Below are 14088 nucleotides of genomic sequence, written 5' to 3'. Positions count from 1 at the left end.
TAGGAATGTAACATGTTATTAAATTGTATAGTATCTTTCTAGAAAGACCTACAGTATAGGATTCTAAAAATTACTCCCAAAACCTATTATGCTTCAATCTAGCCCAGCTGGTTTCCTTTCTATTACATGCTGCAACTTTTCCTAAAAGGCTTAGGTTTTAATTGTGTCTTGAAATACTGCTGCAATCACACTCCAAGAATGGCTCTAAACTCCTCCAGAATTGACAGAGCCAAGTGGGAAGCCCCTGGCCTTGGGGTGGGATGGAAGTGGGGGTGGATGGGACTCTGCACTCTCCACTGTCAAAAAATGCTATAATTAGGAGAGGGTAGAGGGGTCCAGTGAGGGCCCAGCTGCTTGGCTTCTTGGGCTTGAAGCAATTCTGTATTTCAATCCCATTTCTCTCCCAGCACTCACCATCTCAAATTTTTGGGGTATTCAAGTAGATATTGATGCTCCAACACTCTTCTCCATCTTCCAAAAAAACCCAAAAAGGTTTACAGAATAAAAGTTGCCTGTAGCAGTTGCCATAGAGACTTTCCAGCTCGGCACAGAAACCCAAAATCTTGTAAAAAATGGAAGAATTTAAGATTTTAATCAGTGAAAACACACGGGAGGCTAGGAGCATCAAGGCACATCTCTGCCTTAGCAGCAGGAAGTGTTCACCCCTCGTTTAGCAGCATCCTCAGAGCCAGCTGAGCGCAGGGACAGAAAGGGAGAGGAATGAAAACAATGAAAAACCCGTCCGCTTTCGAGTATTTTCTGTCCCCAGCATAGCAGCCTCTCGCTGCCCAGGCTGATTCTGGACCAATACCCCACCGGCCAAGCTGTTTGTGTTCCCATTTCCTTCATCCGCTGCCAGAAAAAGAAAATAAAACTCAACAATACAAGCGAGGCAAAATATTTCCCAGAACCGCGCTATTTCTCCCATAAACTTCACCTCGCCGCCAGCGCAGCCGGCGGTGGGGGAGGAGAAACAAAGGAGAAAATCCCGACTTTTAGCACCACGAGATGTTTTCCCGACTGTCTCCAAATTGCTCTTTTCTGCTGCACCCTCCGCTGGCGCTCCCCAGCCAGCTTCCACCGTGACCACAAATCAAACAGCGTGGGATAAACTCACTGCTCTGGCATTTTCACTGCTTGGCAGAGCCCCAGCTCCAGTTGTGGCCACTGGCTAAGACAAACACGGCCCCGAGCACGCTCCGGTGGCTGCCTTTCCACTGGAATGCTGCAGCACGCCAAGGTGGCCAAAGGATCTTATTTTGCCACCTTTTAAGCTTTGTGATGAGTTGGGGAGGTGATGGCATCCAGCGGCAGCAGCTCAGGGACGGGGCAGTGGTTTCACCTGGCAGCAGGATGCGGGGGATAACCAAAGCCACAGCGTCAGGAAAAGCCTCCAGCGCCAAGGGTGTTGTGTTTCATGCCTGAGGATAGGGAGCTTGAGGAATACCAAAACAAGGAACTTCAAAAAGGAGCGGTGTTGGCCCAGGGAATATTGTTGTATGAGCTCAGCCGCTTCAGAGCGATGGAAAAAATCACACAGTGACCTGAAGGGGTGATGGGAGGACTCGGAGTGCGGGGGCTGAGCTTGGGATGTGCCACCAGCATCCACCCAAGGGGCCCCGGGGAAGCTGGGCGGGAGTGCAGGTACCTGTGGCAGCACCCCAAGCTGCTCCAAAGCCCTAAAACAAGGAAGGACCCAGATTTGGGGGCTCAGGTAACTGCCCCCATATCACCCCAGCACGCTGATGTAGAGGCAAGGTTACTACTGCCAGCTCCCACCTTAGACAGAGGTGTCTCTCCAAAATCTCCTACCACCACCAAGTCCCCATGTGCTCAGCCCTTCACTTTTACCCTCTGCTGCACATTTAGATGCCCACCAGGATGAAGGTTCATTTGCTTTCCACTAACCCCATCCCTGGCAGCACTGGGAGAAGCAGGATGCACCCACCCTGCCACCAGCTCCTCCAGAACCCAAGAGCTGGAGTCTGGACCCAGCTGGCAAGGAAGGCCCTGGAGGGAGTGTGGATGGGGAATTACAGACTAAAGGAATCACCCCAGCACTGGCTCATCTTTGGAAACAAGATAATTTTGGCTTGAAGGTCACTGGGAGAGGAGTTTTGTCCCTTCTTTCTATGCCTTTGTTTTTCTTCCATTGCAAAAGCAGGTCTCACCAGGGTGCAGCCATGTCCTGGGCTCTGCTCAGCCCGTGGTGGGGACATGTGTATGTACACACACACATGAGAAATTCTGAAACTGCCCAGATGCTCTTAGGGCCACTGCAAGGCTCAGGGCAAGGACTCTGCTCAGGCACCTTTGCTCCTCTCAGCCCCTCTTTGCTCTGGACTAAAGCAGCCAGGCACTCCAACACCTGCACAGCCTTGAGATACAGAGCAGAGGCATCTCCTGCCCTCAGATAAAGGCTGTGGACCATTCCCAGCAGATTTGCCAAGGCTCCCAGTGCCCATGTCATGGCCCCCAGCCCTGCCAGGCTGCCCCATCCCCCCTGAGCAGTTCCCTCCCTCCCTGAGCTCTCCTCTCTTGCTGTGCCTGTGTGTGGGTGTATTTGGAAACGAGATCTTTCCAGCTGAACTGCAAAATGAAATGCAGAGATCACAACTCCTTGAATAGATTCAGTGCACACACACATCCCCCCCAAACCTCCAGCCTGTCCCCCATGCAAAATCCAGGCAATAGTAAAAAATACCCCAAAGAAGTGAATACCCCAGAAGTTTAAAAAATTAAGGTTTTCCGCAGATGAAAGGGGGAGACTGGGGAGGGGGGGAGAGCAGGCACTGCAGAGTACTTTCCTTTTGTCCCCCAGTCCACCACAAGATCTGCAGCTTGACCCCCACTTGCTCAACCCTCGGAGTTCCCAGAGCTGAGACAGCCCAGTTTCATGGGGCTACAAGAAAAGAGAAAACAAAGCCCAGCACAAAGCCAAGCCCAGCACCCAGCTGAGATGTGAACACCACTGCTGGAGAAGCCAGAGCCCATTCACTGAGATGAAGGCAGAAGTGTCTCCACCCTCACTGTGGGTATCCCGTGCTGGCCTTGGGCTCCTCTGCTCTTCTCTTCCTGGAATAAGACAAGATTCCCCTCCACTGCTGCCATGAGCAGTTTCTGAGGAAGGGGCTGTGATTTGCCCACAGCAGGGGAAATTGCTCCCATGGGAACAGCATGTTGGTGTCTGGAGGGGGCTGCTGTGGGGCAGGATGTGCACCATGCTAAGGGACAGACTGGAAGGATAAAACAGGAGCATCCTAAAAAATACCCTCACCACAGCAATGCCCCATCCAGGCAGCAGGGCCTGAAGCAATGGGTGGGAGGAAGAGGAGAGCTGAGGGTTCAGAGCACCATTCAGAGCCTGGAGACTCCTGCACTAACATTGGCTGTGACAGAGTGGGGTGAACACACACTGCTGAAAGGGGAGTTATCCCCCACAGAAAACAGTGCCCAAGAGGTGCAAACATCACCTCAGCTAGAGGAAGGACATCCTGCCACAGCTCAGCCACACAGGGATGCTCCAGCCCAGCTTCATGAGAGGACCATGACAGGTCAGCCTGGCCCTTGCTGCCAGCACCCATCAGCTTGCAAAGCTGCTGACCCTGTGTGCACCACGAGAGTGGGTACAAAGCCCCAGGACACAGAGCACACTGAGCTGGGAAATGCCCTGTGCCACCTGCCACCCCCGTGGCCAGCAGGGTTTGGGGTGCCTGGGGTCAGCTCACATCCACTGGGTCAGCAACAGGAGCATCCACACAGCACCAAGGGATGAAAAGGAAGAGCTCACCCCTCTCCCCAGGCTCACGGATACACAAAGTCCTGGGCCAGTTACTGAAGGGCAGGCTGAGAGAACCAGCTCATCTCCCCAAGCCATCCTTAACCCCCAAACCACTGCCTAAGGGGCACAGAATCCAAGGCACAGGATGAGATTATGAGGCTCCAGCTGTGATCCATCCCAATTCCAGAGCCAAGAAGCTTCACCTGCCTGTGTCCCCTAGACTTGAATCAGGCTCCACACCCTCCAGTGCTGAGCTAGCCATGGATCACAAACAATAAAGCAATTTATACGAGGCAGAGACCTTCAAGATTTATGCTGCATGCTTGCCATATAGTGCAAACACATTCCCCTCCACATGTGGCTGGGTCCTTTGTCAGAGGAATTTGGATTTTTGACCCTAGAAGTCAGGATGAATCTCTGAAGGAACATCAGAGACAGACCTGCACAGTGATCCTGAGCAGATTATAGTCTCAGGGGTATATCCTGAGACATATTTATGGCCCTCCAAAGCAAGATAAGTCAATAATCACATACAGTAGCAGTTACAAGTCAGATATTAATTTAATTCCTTTCCTCTCTATCTGCCCGGATAAACATTAATTCAATGGAACATCAGAGGGCTTCATTATTTATCATTCTTACTGGAGTTTGTTTTCTCCCATTAAGGTAGAATTGCTACAGCCAGGCTATCTAGACATGATGGTTCCCAAATTAAGAACATTTTGCATCCAACACAGGCACAGGGACCACCAGCCAGACCTGGTGTGTGTGTTAGCAGCAGCTAGCACCGATGCGGAGGAGGCTTAAAGAGCAGCCCATTAACGTACTTAGCAGCCTCTCTCACCCACAGCAGGAGGAACATTTTATTCCTACAGACCCAGGGCCAAACAGGAGCAGAGAGATTTGTTCCCTTCCACAGGAGCCAGCCAACCTGGCCCTGGGAGTCACACACCCACTCACAGCACAGCTCCCACCACCTTCTCCCTCCCCAGAGCAGGGTTCTTCCCAAGTCTAGTCTCAACCCGGAGTTAAAAATGAACTTTATTCATGATTAACATCTTTACTTGCGTGGCTGGCAGCCTAACACCAAATAAATGTTTTGGCAGCAGGAGTCGCAGGCACGAGGGTGAGCCCTGCCCTCCAGAAGGCAGCTTCAGCCTCGCCATGGGTTAATGAGCGCTTTCTAATTGAATTAACAAATCATTAACAAGGCCTCTTGCCATCTGGGCAGGGAGGGCTGTGCCTCGGGCTGCTCTGGCCACCAGCATCTCCGGAGGGAGCCAGGAGGAGGGACTGCAAACCTGACCTGATTAAGGTAAGAATCACAGGAAACCCTGCAGGCACAACCCCCGGGGGTGGCTGGGCTGCCTAGGTGGGTGAATCCCTGTGAGTGCCCCTGCCCAGCTCCTCTGCTGCTGGCTGTGGGTTTGCCTCCAGCCCCCAGGCTGAGGGAGCATCTCCAAGCTGGTTTGGTGCATGCACTGGGGGAAACCTCTTGGAACAGAACCAAATTAGAGATAAATGTAAGGATGCTCTGCACCAGGAACCCTGTAAGTGTGGGGCTAGCACATGGATTACAGTAAATAAATCCCCTTTCCTTTATAAGCTTGTCTGTGCCAAGCTCCCAGCTCTCAGTCATCACCTGTTTTAGCATCTTGTTCCCATTTTCAGCCCTCTCCTGCCCTCACCCTTAGATTTTGCATCCCAGCAGAGAGAGAGAGAGAGAGAAAACTGGGATGACACGGGTGACAAAAAAAACCCATCACCAAACAGCCACCAGTCCCTTGCGCCTATGAAACACGCTAAAAATCCCAACCAAAACAACATTTCAGGCACAGGAGCCAAACCAATAGACAATTTCCATCTCCTTGTGACTAAACTGATGAACTTCTGCGGGCTGAGTCACGGGCACATCCCAGACCCACGCTCGTGTGCATGGCCACAGCTCCTGCCAGGACCTGCCAGGACCTGCCAGGACCTGCCAGCCCTCGGGCACGGATGCTGCTCTGGCACCCCAAGAGCCCCTTTCCCGTAAGGCACTAGCCAGCACCACAGCAGCCAGCACGGAGAGAAAGCCTCAAAGCTTCTCCCAGCAAACACTCAGGCTGAAAAATGTGGTTTTTCCATCTGCTCAAAGCTTCTTTGCTGAGGCTTTGGTAGGAAGCAGATGTGAGAGCATCCCAAAGCACGACCGGTTGTTACTCACTCCGTTATATAAAACCAGGAGAATTTCCTCCTTTTTTTTTTTTAATATTTTTATTTTTATTTCTTTTCACCAGGCCAGATTCCTGGGTGAGAGGCCAAGGCTGGAGAAAGCTGAAGCCAAATGAACCCAGGTTGGGGGAAACCTCTGCGTGCATCACCATCCAAAGAGAACATTTCACATCTAGGCTGCTCAGCAGAGAGCCAAGGCACTGGGGAAGGAAAGCCACAATCTGGCCTCCTAACAAACCCAAAAACACTCAGCCCTCCTAGTTAACTAGGAAATCCAACCCTCTCCAAACCACAGTGAAGCTTCAAAGCCCTCCTAACCTGACTCTGGATGCTCCTTCTACAGTTCCCCAAGGATGGCCCCGTTCCCTCAGACTCCACTCCCAGCCAGCAAAGCTGCCGGGGGCAAAGGCTCCCCATGGGTCCTCTGCCAAGGGAAAATGATTTCATGATCCAAGTGAAAAAGCCATCAGAGAGGTTCATTTTGGCCAAAGGTTTTGCTCCCTTCCAGCAAAACAGTAGGAAAAAAAAAAAAGGAGAGTTAAGAGAAACCTGGGCAAGGAAATTGGGGTAATCTGAAACTTGGTCTTTTCAGAATGGGGAAAAAAAAAAAACCAAAATGAAAGAGAGATTAAAATAAAAATGAGAAAGCAGCATTTTTCAGCACTTCTGCAGGGGGTGCAGGGAGAGAAGAAAGGAGAACATTTTGTCTGCATCATAAAATGCTGGGCATTTCCAGCCTGGCTCCGGCAGCCCGCAGCACTGAGCAGGGCAGAGCACAAACAGCCGATCAAACTGAGCAGGGAGTCTGGTGGAGACACGTCAGCCCATGCAGGAGTGCCTAGGGTGGTCCAGCCCCGTCCCAAACCATCACACCCGCCTGTCTGTCCTGGGCATGAGGGGCTGGGGCCAGCTGGGATCTCCTCCAGCCACCCTGCCCTGGCTCCTGGCCCCAGATGAAAAGCAGCCTTGTAGGGGCTCATCCACTGGAGAGCTGGAGACTCCAAGAGTGTCCCTTCCAGCTCAGAATATTCTGTGAACTGATACCAAGGCAGTCTCCAGGGACGCTCCCCCAGCCCACAGGGGAGAAAGTGCTCCGGATTTCCTCCAAGGAGCTGGAGCAGAGCTGTCCCCAAGCAGCGTGGGGTCCCCAGGCAGGACAGGGCCACCCCTCCCAGCCAGGATGACATAACCACGAGCTGCATGAGGCCGAGCCTTTTGTCTGTGGGCTGGGAGAGAGGGATGGAAAGCAAGAAAGGAAGAAAGAAAGAAAACTTCTGGAAGTCATTACGATTCCTCTGCTCCAGTCTTTTTGGCAGACAGCTTCCCTCTCCCCTTCCCTCCCCCCCTCCACCCCACCCCAGCCTGCTTCAAAATGCCAGCCTATGATTTTTAAATGAGAAAAAGCTGCGCTGTACTCCAGCACTTGGATAAACTCCTACACAAACTTCCAGATGTGACACAACAGCCTGGAAGGGAGAATTCGCAGAAGAATCTCCTTAAAGAACACATCCACACGCAGGGAGCAAAGGAAGCACCTGGCTGCAGGCAGGCTGGGCCACGATGGCTCCAGAGACCTCTGGTGAAATGAGGTGTCACCTAGACTGGGATCGAGCTGCTCCTGGCTCTTGCAGGGAGGCAGGGATGAGAGGAATGCTGGCCACTGCGCCCAGTTCTGGGGAGTGAACACTGCCTGCTGAGCTCCTGAAAGGTTTGTGAGCAGCAGGGAAGAGGATTTGCAGTGATTCGTCTCCTGGGAGGAGGGAAATAAGCACAGCACCCCTCTGCTGACAGGGGATGGGTGGAGATGATCACACAGGAGCTGGAGAGAGGCACCAGCACCTGCCCTGGGAGCAGCAGGATGCTCCATCCCAGCCAGGAGGACCAAGGGGCTGTGGGAGACCCTCAGCCAGAAAAATCAGGTTCCTTTTCTCCCCAGGAGCCAGGGAAGGGGAACAGAGACAGTGGAGGCTCAGCCACAGCGGGAGAAATTCCATCTGTCTAGGGAGGGGCGGGAGGCACCAGCAGGCAAACTGGGTCATGGGAGAGAAACAAGCTCAGGTGCCCTGGGATGGATCAGACACAGGTGAAGCAAATGGATTCTGGCTCCTTTGTGGGGTTTTTAAATTAAAACAAGATCCATTTCAGGTCTGACCTGTCAAATCAAAGCGTTTTGCTTTGTTAAACTCAGAAGTGAGGCTGGAACAAATGTATAGAAGTGTAAGGACACCACGTGCGGCTGCCCAAAAAAACCCTTTTGATAATAAAAAAAAAATAAAATATTTTTAACCCTGCATCACTCTTCAAAGAGCAGCACAAGCAGTGTGGCTCTCCCCATGAGCTGACATGGCTGAGGAGGGGGTGAGGACACCCCAATGTCCCACAAGGAGACACTTGCCCACTGCCTTCACCCCAGGCACGCCCATGAGCAGCAGTGCTGGGGGCCCTGCTGGGGCTGGGGAGCCCAAACCACAGCACAGGTCAGCAGGATTAGCAGGATTAGCCCTCACCCCCAGCAGACAGGGGGTCCTGGCTCTGGGGCAGATGGACACATGGACATGCCCCCCCTGCCTATGAGAGCTGTATCCAGCACAGAATGGTTCCAGCACTGAGCAGGGCACAGGTGAGCTCAGCAGGGGCTGGCTGTGCCCTCAATTGGGCCACTGCTGCCTTCCATGGAGAACTAAGCTCTAGCACAGCAGCTCCTGCCATCCTGAGAGCCAGCCTGGTGCAGATCTCAGCTACACCTCAGCATGAAGACATGGGGCTTCCAGACCCACTCCTGGAGGAGTCTGGGCATCTGCAACTTCCAGCAGGAGTTGGCAACCAGCACCTCCCCAGGACCCAGCTTTGGTCACCCACCTCTCCCTGCTGGGGAGTGAGCAGAGCCATGGAGGCAGTTGTTGGAAGAGCCTTCTCTGCTTTACTGCAGACAGAAAGCAGGGCTGGTTTCTGTGCCTGGATCAAGACGTTTCTTGGCCAAAGCCATTCCCAAACCCCAAGTCCCAGGGACTGTGCTGCAGAGCAGCCAGGCAGGAGGGGAGCACTCCTCCCAGCACCACCCACACCTCCCCTTCCCAGAAGGGAATTTGCAGAGCTGCCCTTCACCCTCCAAACCAGGAGGATAAAACAGGATTTCAGCCAGTTTGGGTATATCTCCCCAGGAATGCCTTCCTGCAGTTTTTTCAGCACCCCGTTGCTGTGTGCTGCTCTCTAGGCAGCAGAGCTCTGCAGGCAGGCAGGTGTGGGGGATGAGACAGTTTTCAGTACTACAATAGATATCACAGGTCCTTTCAGTTACACTGCTGTTCTCTGTTCAGAGCTCTTAATGCCAAGTGGTAGCATCCTCCCCACTTTCTCCATCCCTGCTCTTCAATCACTCCACAACTCTCAAGAAATAGCCTCGTTTCTTGTCTCTGATCACAGGAGCAGCCTGGCACAAACCCTGATACAGCCTTTCATCTCCCCATCCTTCATGGTGCTTTCATTTTACAAGTGAAAGTCCTGTAACCAGCTTGCCTCCTCTTTTCTCCCCATCAGAGACTCCTGCTTCTCCTCTCACAGCTTTGCCAGCACACACACCAGGAGCCCCTGCATGTGCCACAGCCTTTCTCATTTCTGTCCCTGCTCCTTCTTCCCTCTTGACCCAGGCAGTTCTCACCCAGGGAAGAACCTTCCACTCCAGAGCCACCAGGAACATGCAGGCTGTCAACCAGGCTCATCCCCTCAGGTGCTCATGACTCCCAGAGAGGTTTTCACTCAAAAACCACAAAGGAATAGAGGGGGAAGACAGGTTGGCCATCTGGTACATGTTTAAAAATCCCAAGGTTGCAGGCTCTGGAAAATTTCTGGATCAGGACAAACTTCATGACCTCTTTCTAGCCCTAAGGGAGAGGAGGAGCAGGAGAGCAACACAGTTCCCCACATCTCTGCTCCAGACAGCAAGAGAAAGAGCTCCCTGGTCCAGGCAGAGGATGCTCTAGACAAAAACATGGCAGAAAAACCCAAAAAAAGCACCTCAATAGGACTTTGCATCCCTGCTGGATATTCATCACCTCAACCACCACCCTTCCCTAACCTGGCCTCAGGTGCCACAGCCACACAAACTGCCTGCACAGGGATATAGAGTGAATCTTGGGAGTTCCAGCTGCACTTTGGGGGTACAAACTGTCCTTCCTGGGCAAGAGTGGGTCCTGCACCTCCTCCTGATGCCCCATCAACAGTAAATTTTATCAGTCAGCTTACAGCACCATAAATATGCCTGGAAAAGCCCCAAGCTCTGCATCTCCACAAGCACAGCTCAAACCAGAGTCCTCCCATCCAGTTTCTGCAGGAGCCAATGCAGAAAGGTAAAAGCCACCTGAGACAGTGGCAGAAGGGAGTGAAAGCTCCGAACTCCTGGAGCTGGGGCAGGATTCACCAGCCACATCAGCCAAAGCACTGTCACTCCTCTGCAGGGCAGCTGGTGGCAAGAAAGACTTTCCAGCAACATGAGTACATGGTTTTGACACTAAGGCACAATTCATAGAAGGTTACAGCCTGAGAAGGGCCATCACACTAAAGAAAAAGAATAAAAGTAATAAATATAAACTAGAACAGGCTCAGCTCCAGCACTGGAGTGGCAGAGAGGCAAAGGGATGAGCAGGACAATGCTCTGCTGAACAGCCCAGAAGTGATGGGACACAGTGCAGATACCAATGTAGCTACTTCTTTCCTCTCATCTGAAGGCTGAACTGCTGCTTTTTTTCTTTTTTTTTTTTAGTGTTGTTTTTCAATAAACTCCCCCAATTCTGGGTCAGTGACCCTGAAAACAAACAGCTGCATGCAGCCACATGACTCAAGGATCCAGAGCATCACCCTCGTGGCCCCAGGACTCCAAGCAAGATCCTTTCTCTGTCAGTAACAAGTGAAAAATTGGCAACAAAATCCCAGCTAGTGGGACTGCACCTAATGCCCCTCCCTGGCTTGCAGTGGTGTTTGCAGGTGCCCACAGTACCACTAATTTTCCAAGGACAAAAATTAATCAGCTTGTTTTTGCAGCCACAGAGGAGAAAACACATTTCAAGCTGCTGTTCGGGTGGGGGGTTTTACTGAAAACACTAAAACATAGAGGTGCTAACATCAGATTCAAAACATCATTTCAAAGATTAAAAATTAAAAATAATTTTTAAAAACCCCAAAGAGAGATTTGGAAACATATTTAAACCAGCAACCATAAATATTATTAGTCATAGTAGGCAACAAGAACACACTGACTTCCAGCCTGTCATTAATATTTCTTTCCAAAACAGAAGGCTTCACAAAGTTGAGAGATTTCCTAAGATGTTTAAATAAAGGCAGCTTTGAACTGCTTAGCTGGTCTGAGAGAGATCTGGGGAGAAGCTGCTGAGAGTGTTCATGACTGAGAAAAGAAATCTTAGATTTTTCCCTCCTGGGGGACATTTTAGGAGAGAAGGCAGCCTGTTTATCAGAGAAATCACTGCTGGAGCTCAAGTAAAACAATATTCACAACTCCAGCAGACCCTCACCACCCTTCCAGCCTCGGCTGAGATGGAATCCCTAACAGCTCCCGCACGCCAGGAGCGGAGCAGGACAGACAGAGGGGATTCATGGCTCTGTACCATGTACCATGTTCAGCCTCTCCCCCTCCAGATGTGGGGTCGCTGCCCAGCCCCACTCGCCCGCCCCTCGCACCGGCGGCTCTGCACGGGGCGGGAATTCCCGGGGAGCCGCTGCCTCTCCTGCACCAGCCCCTGCTGGAAGCCACATCGCTGCACTTTATTTCATCTCGGGGTTTTGTTTCTGCAAATAATAAATGAAGCTGGAGTTTGAGGATGGTAAAATACTCGGAATGCTACAAGCCATGTGCTGGTTGCAACTCAACTCCAAAGGGAAGCAGCTTTAAAGACACCAAGACTGTGGAAAGAAGAATTTTTTCTATTGTCTTCTCTATTTTTCTTTTTTTTTTCCCCTTCTTTTGAAAGCCTAAACTTGACTAAAGCGGCTCGGCCTGTGAGAGCAGATAGGGAGCTTGGAAGGAGATCAGAAGCCTTTGGGGGGTCGTAGGTCACCCCAGGAACTGACAGACAGCTGCCCTTGGCCAAAGCATAGGCGGGACACGACCCCCACCTTGCCCCAAGCCCTCCAAGCAAGGAGCATCCCCCGGGGGGCTGCAGGGAACGGGCCTCAAGCACCCTGAATTATTTAGGGACCCTGGAGCTGAGCAGCAACCCAACCCCCCAAAACATCTACCTCCCTTCACACCCGTCTCGCACACCCTCGGGGAAGGGACCAGGGAGCCTAAAATGGGCAAGAAACGGGATCGGGAAGGAAGAACCGATGCGCAAGGCAAGAGAGCGGGGTTGGGGTCCCGCGGTGTGTCAGGGGAGCGGGACCGCAGGCGGTGGATGCCCGGGGTGCTCCCCAGCAGCTCCCGCTCCGAGCCCCGGTGGAACGGAGCGCTGGAGCCCGCGGGAGCCGCGGCGGGGCGGCCGGGGAGGGGAGCCCCGCAGGAGCCACCGCGACACTGCCCGCCGAGCCCCGCAACAGCCCGGAAAACTTCCCGGGCCAGCACCGCGAGCGGGTGCGGAGCATCGCCGGGTGCCCCCCGCTACCCCGGGCCCTCCCAAAGCCCGGCTCCTTCTCCATCACCCCGCGGGCTCCGGACGGGAGGCGTCCCCCCCATGCCGGCCCCGAGGGGCTTACCTCGCCGCCGAACACCTGCAAAGGATACGGGTTACAGACCAGCCGGAGGCACCAGCTCCGCGGCCGGCTCTCCTGGCTCAGGTAGAAAAAGACGACGGGGGCCAGCGCCGGGTAGGGCAGCGCCTCCGCCTCCGAGTCGCCGCTGCCCGCCTCCCTGTCCCCCGGCCCCGAGTGGCCCCCCGGCCCCGGACAGGTCATTAAGGCGGATGAAATTCTTGGCTCTGCCCGGCTCCGGATCCTCCTCGGCCGCTCGCGGTCCATCTTCGTCCATCCTCTGGCCAGCGGCCCCGGGGGAGCCGGGGGGACGCGGGGCGAGCCGGGGGGACGCCTAGAGCGGCGCGGCCATGGCGGGGCCGGGGGGCTGCGGGCTGCGGCGGGGCGGCTTCAGCGCCGGGGTGCCATGGCCGGGCGAGCCCCCCTCGTCCTGCCCTGCCGTCTGCGGGCTCCGTAGCTCCTCCTCGCCGTGCCTTCGGGGGCCCGAGCCGCCCCAGCCGCGGGCAGGGAGGCGCTGCCGGTGCTGGCCCCCGCCCTTAGCGGCTCTGCCTGTGCCCTCTGCTCCCCAACATCTGCCCGGGACGGGGCGGGGAGGGGGGGGATGCTGCCCGGCGTCCCGGGGACGGGCGGCGGCGGAGGATGCTCCCGCGGCGGCCGCGCCGAGCCGAGCGCTCCGCACAGCTGGATCCCTCACTCCAACTTCAAGTCCCGGCTCCTCCTCCCCCCGCCGCCAATGGGGGCTCGCCCGCGGCCCCCCAGCGCCTCGCCATTGGCTACTGCCCGTGTCCGTCCGGGGCCACAGCTGGACGGGCAGCGCGGTCCCCGGCGGGGCTGGACGGGGCGCACCCGCGGCCGGGCACCCCCTGCTCTGCGGGGACACGCAGCGCCCAGCGCTGGAGGCCGGCAAGAGAGGAGAGCCCCGGTGGGACACTGCAGCACCGGGGGAGGCCAGAGGCAGAGATGCGGCGGGGATGGATCGCCCTGCGCCGTGTCTCCTGCGGGAGGGAAGAGCGCCAGCAGAGCAAGGCCGGTATGGCCAAAGTGCTGAGAGGGCTGCAGGAGCCGGTGTGGGCTCCCCAGTGCTGCCTGAGCCTTGCTGGAGATGCTCGCCCTGCTGCGGGTCCCCAGGGGTTGCTCCTGCCCCGTCACCCCGGCTGAGAGCGGACACTGCGCTCGGTGCTTTGGGGTCACCGCCCGGTGTTCCCGTCTCGCCAGCCCCCGCTGCTGCGGAGCGGCCAGCCCGTCCCGAGCCGCTCGCCCCCGGGCTGGCTGGCTACACCAGCCCGGCCAGCAGCTCGCAGAGGGGCTCGGCCCCGAGCAGGGGAAGGGAGCCATCACCCCCCAGGATCCGTGACAGCAGCCGGTCCCCCCGGTCCCCCCTGCTCGGAGGACGCGGC

At 54.9% G+C, this 14088-nt stretch overlaps 1 protein-coding gene across 1 annotated transcript in view; it reads right to left on the bottom strand.

Moving 5' to 3' along the window:
- CACNA1G (calcium voltage-gated channel subunit alpha1 G) overlaps positions 1 to 13362 on the bottom strand; it is a 146386-nt gene extending 133024 nt beyond the window's left edge. The window contains 2 exon segments of the mRNA XM_079323127.1: positions 12726 to 12857; positions 12859 to 13362. Of these exon segments, the coding sequence (XP_079179253.1) occupies positions 12726 to 12857; positions 12859 to 12968 (242 nt within the window). The 5' untranslated portion in view covers positions 12969 to 13362.
- Between the last annotated feature and the right edge of the window lie 726 nt (positions 13363 to 14088).

The sequence above is a fragment of the Erithacus rubecula genome (assembly GCF_903797595.1).
Source record: "Erithacus rubecula genome assembly, chromosome: 20".
Classification (NCBI taxonomy): domain Eukaryota; kingdom Metazoa; phylum Chordata; class Aves; order Passeriformes; family Muscicapidae; genus Erithacus; species Erithacus rubecula.
Note: the sequence above shows the minus strand (reverse complement) of the source record. Positions and strands in the feature narration are given on the sequence as shown.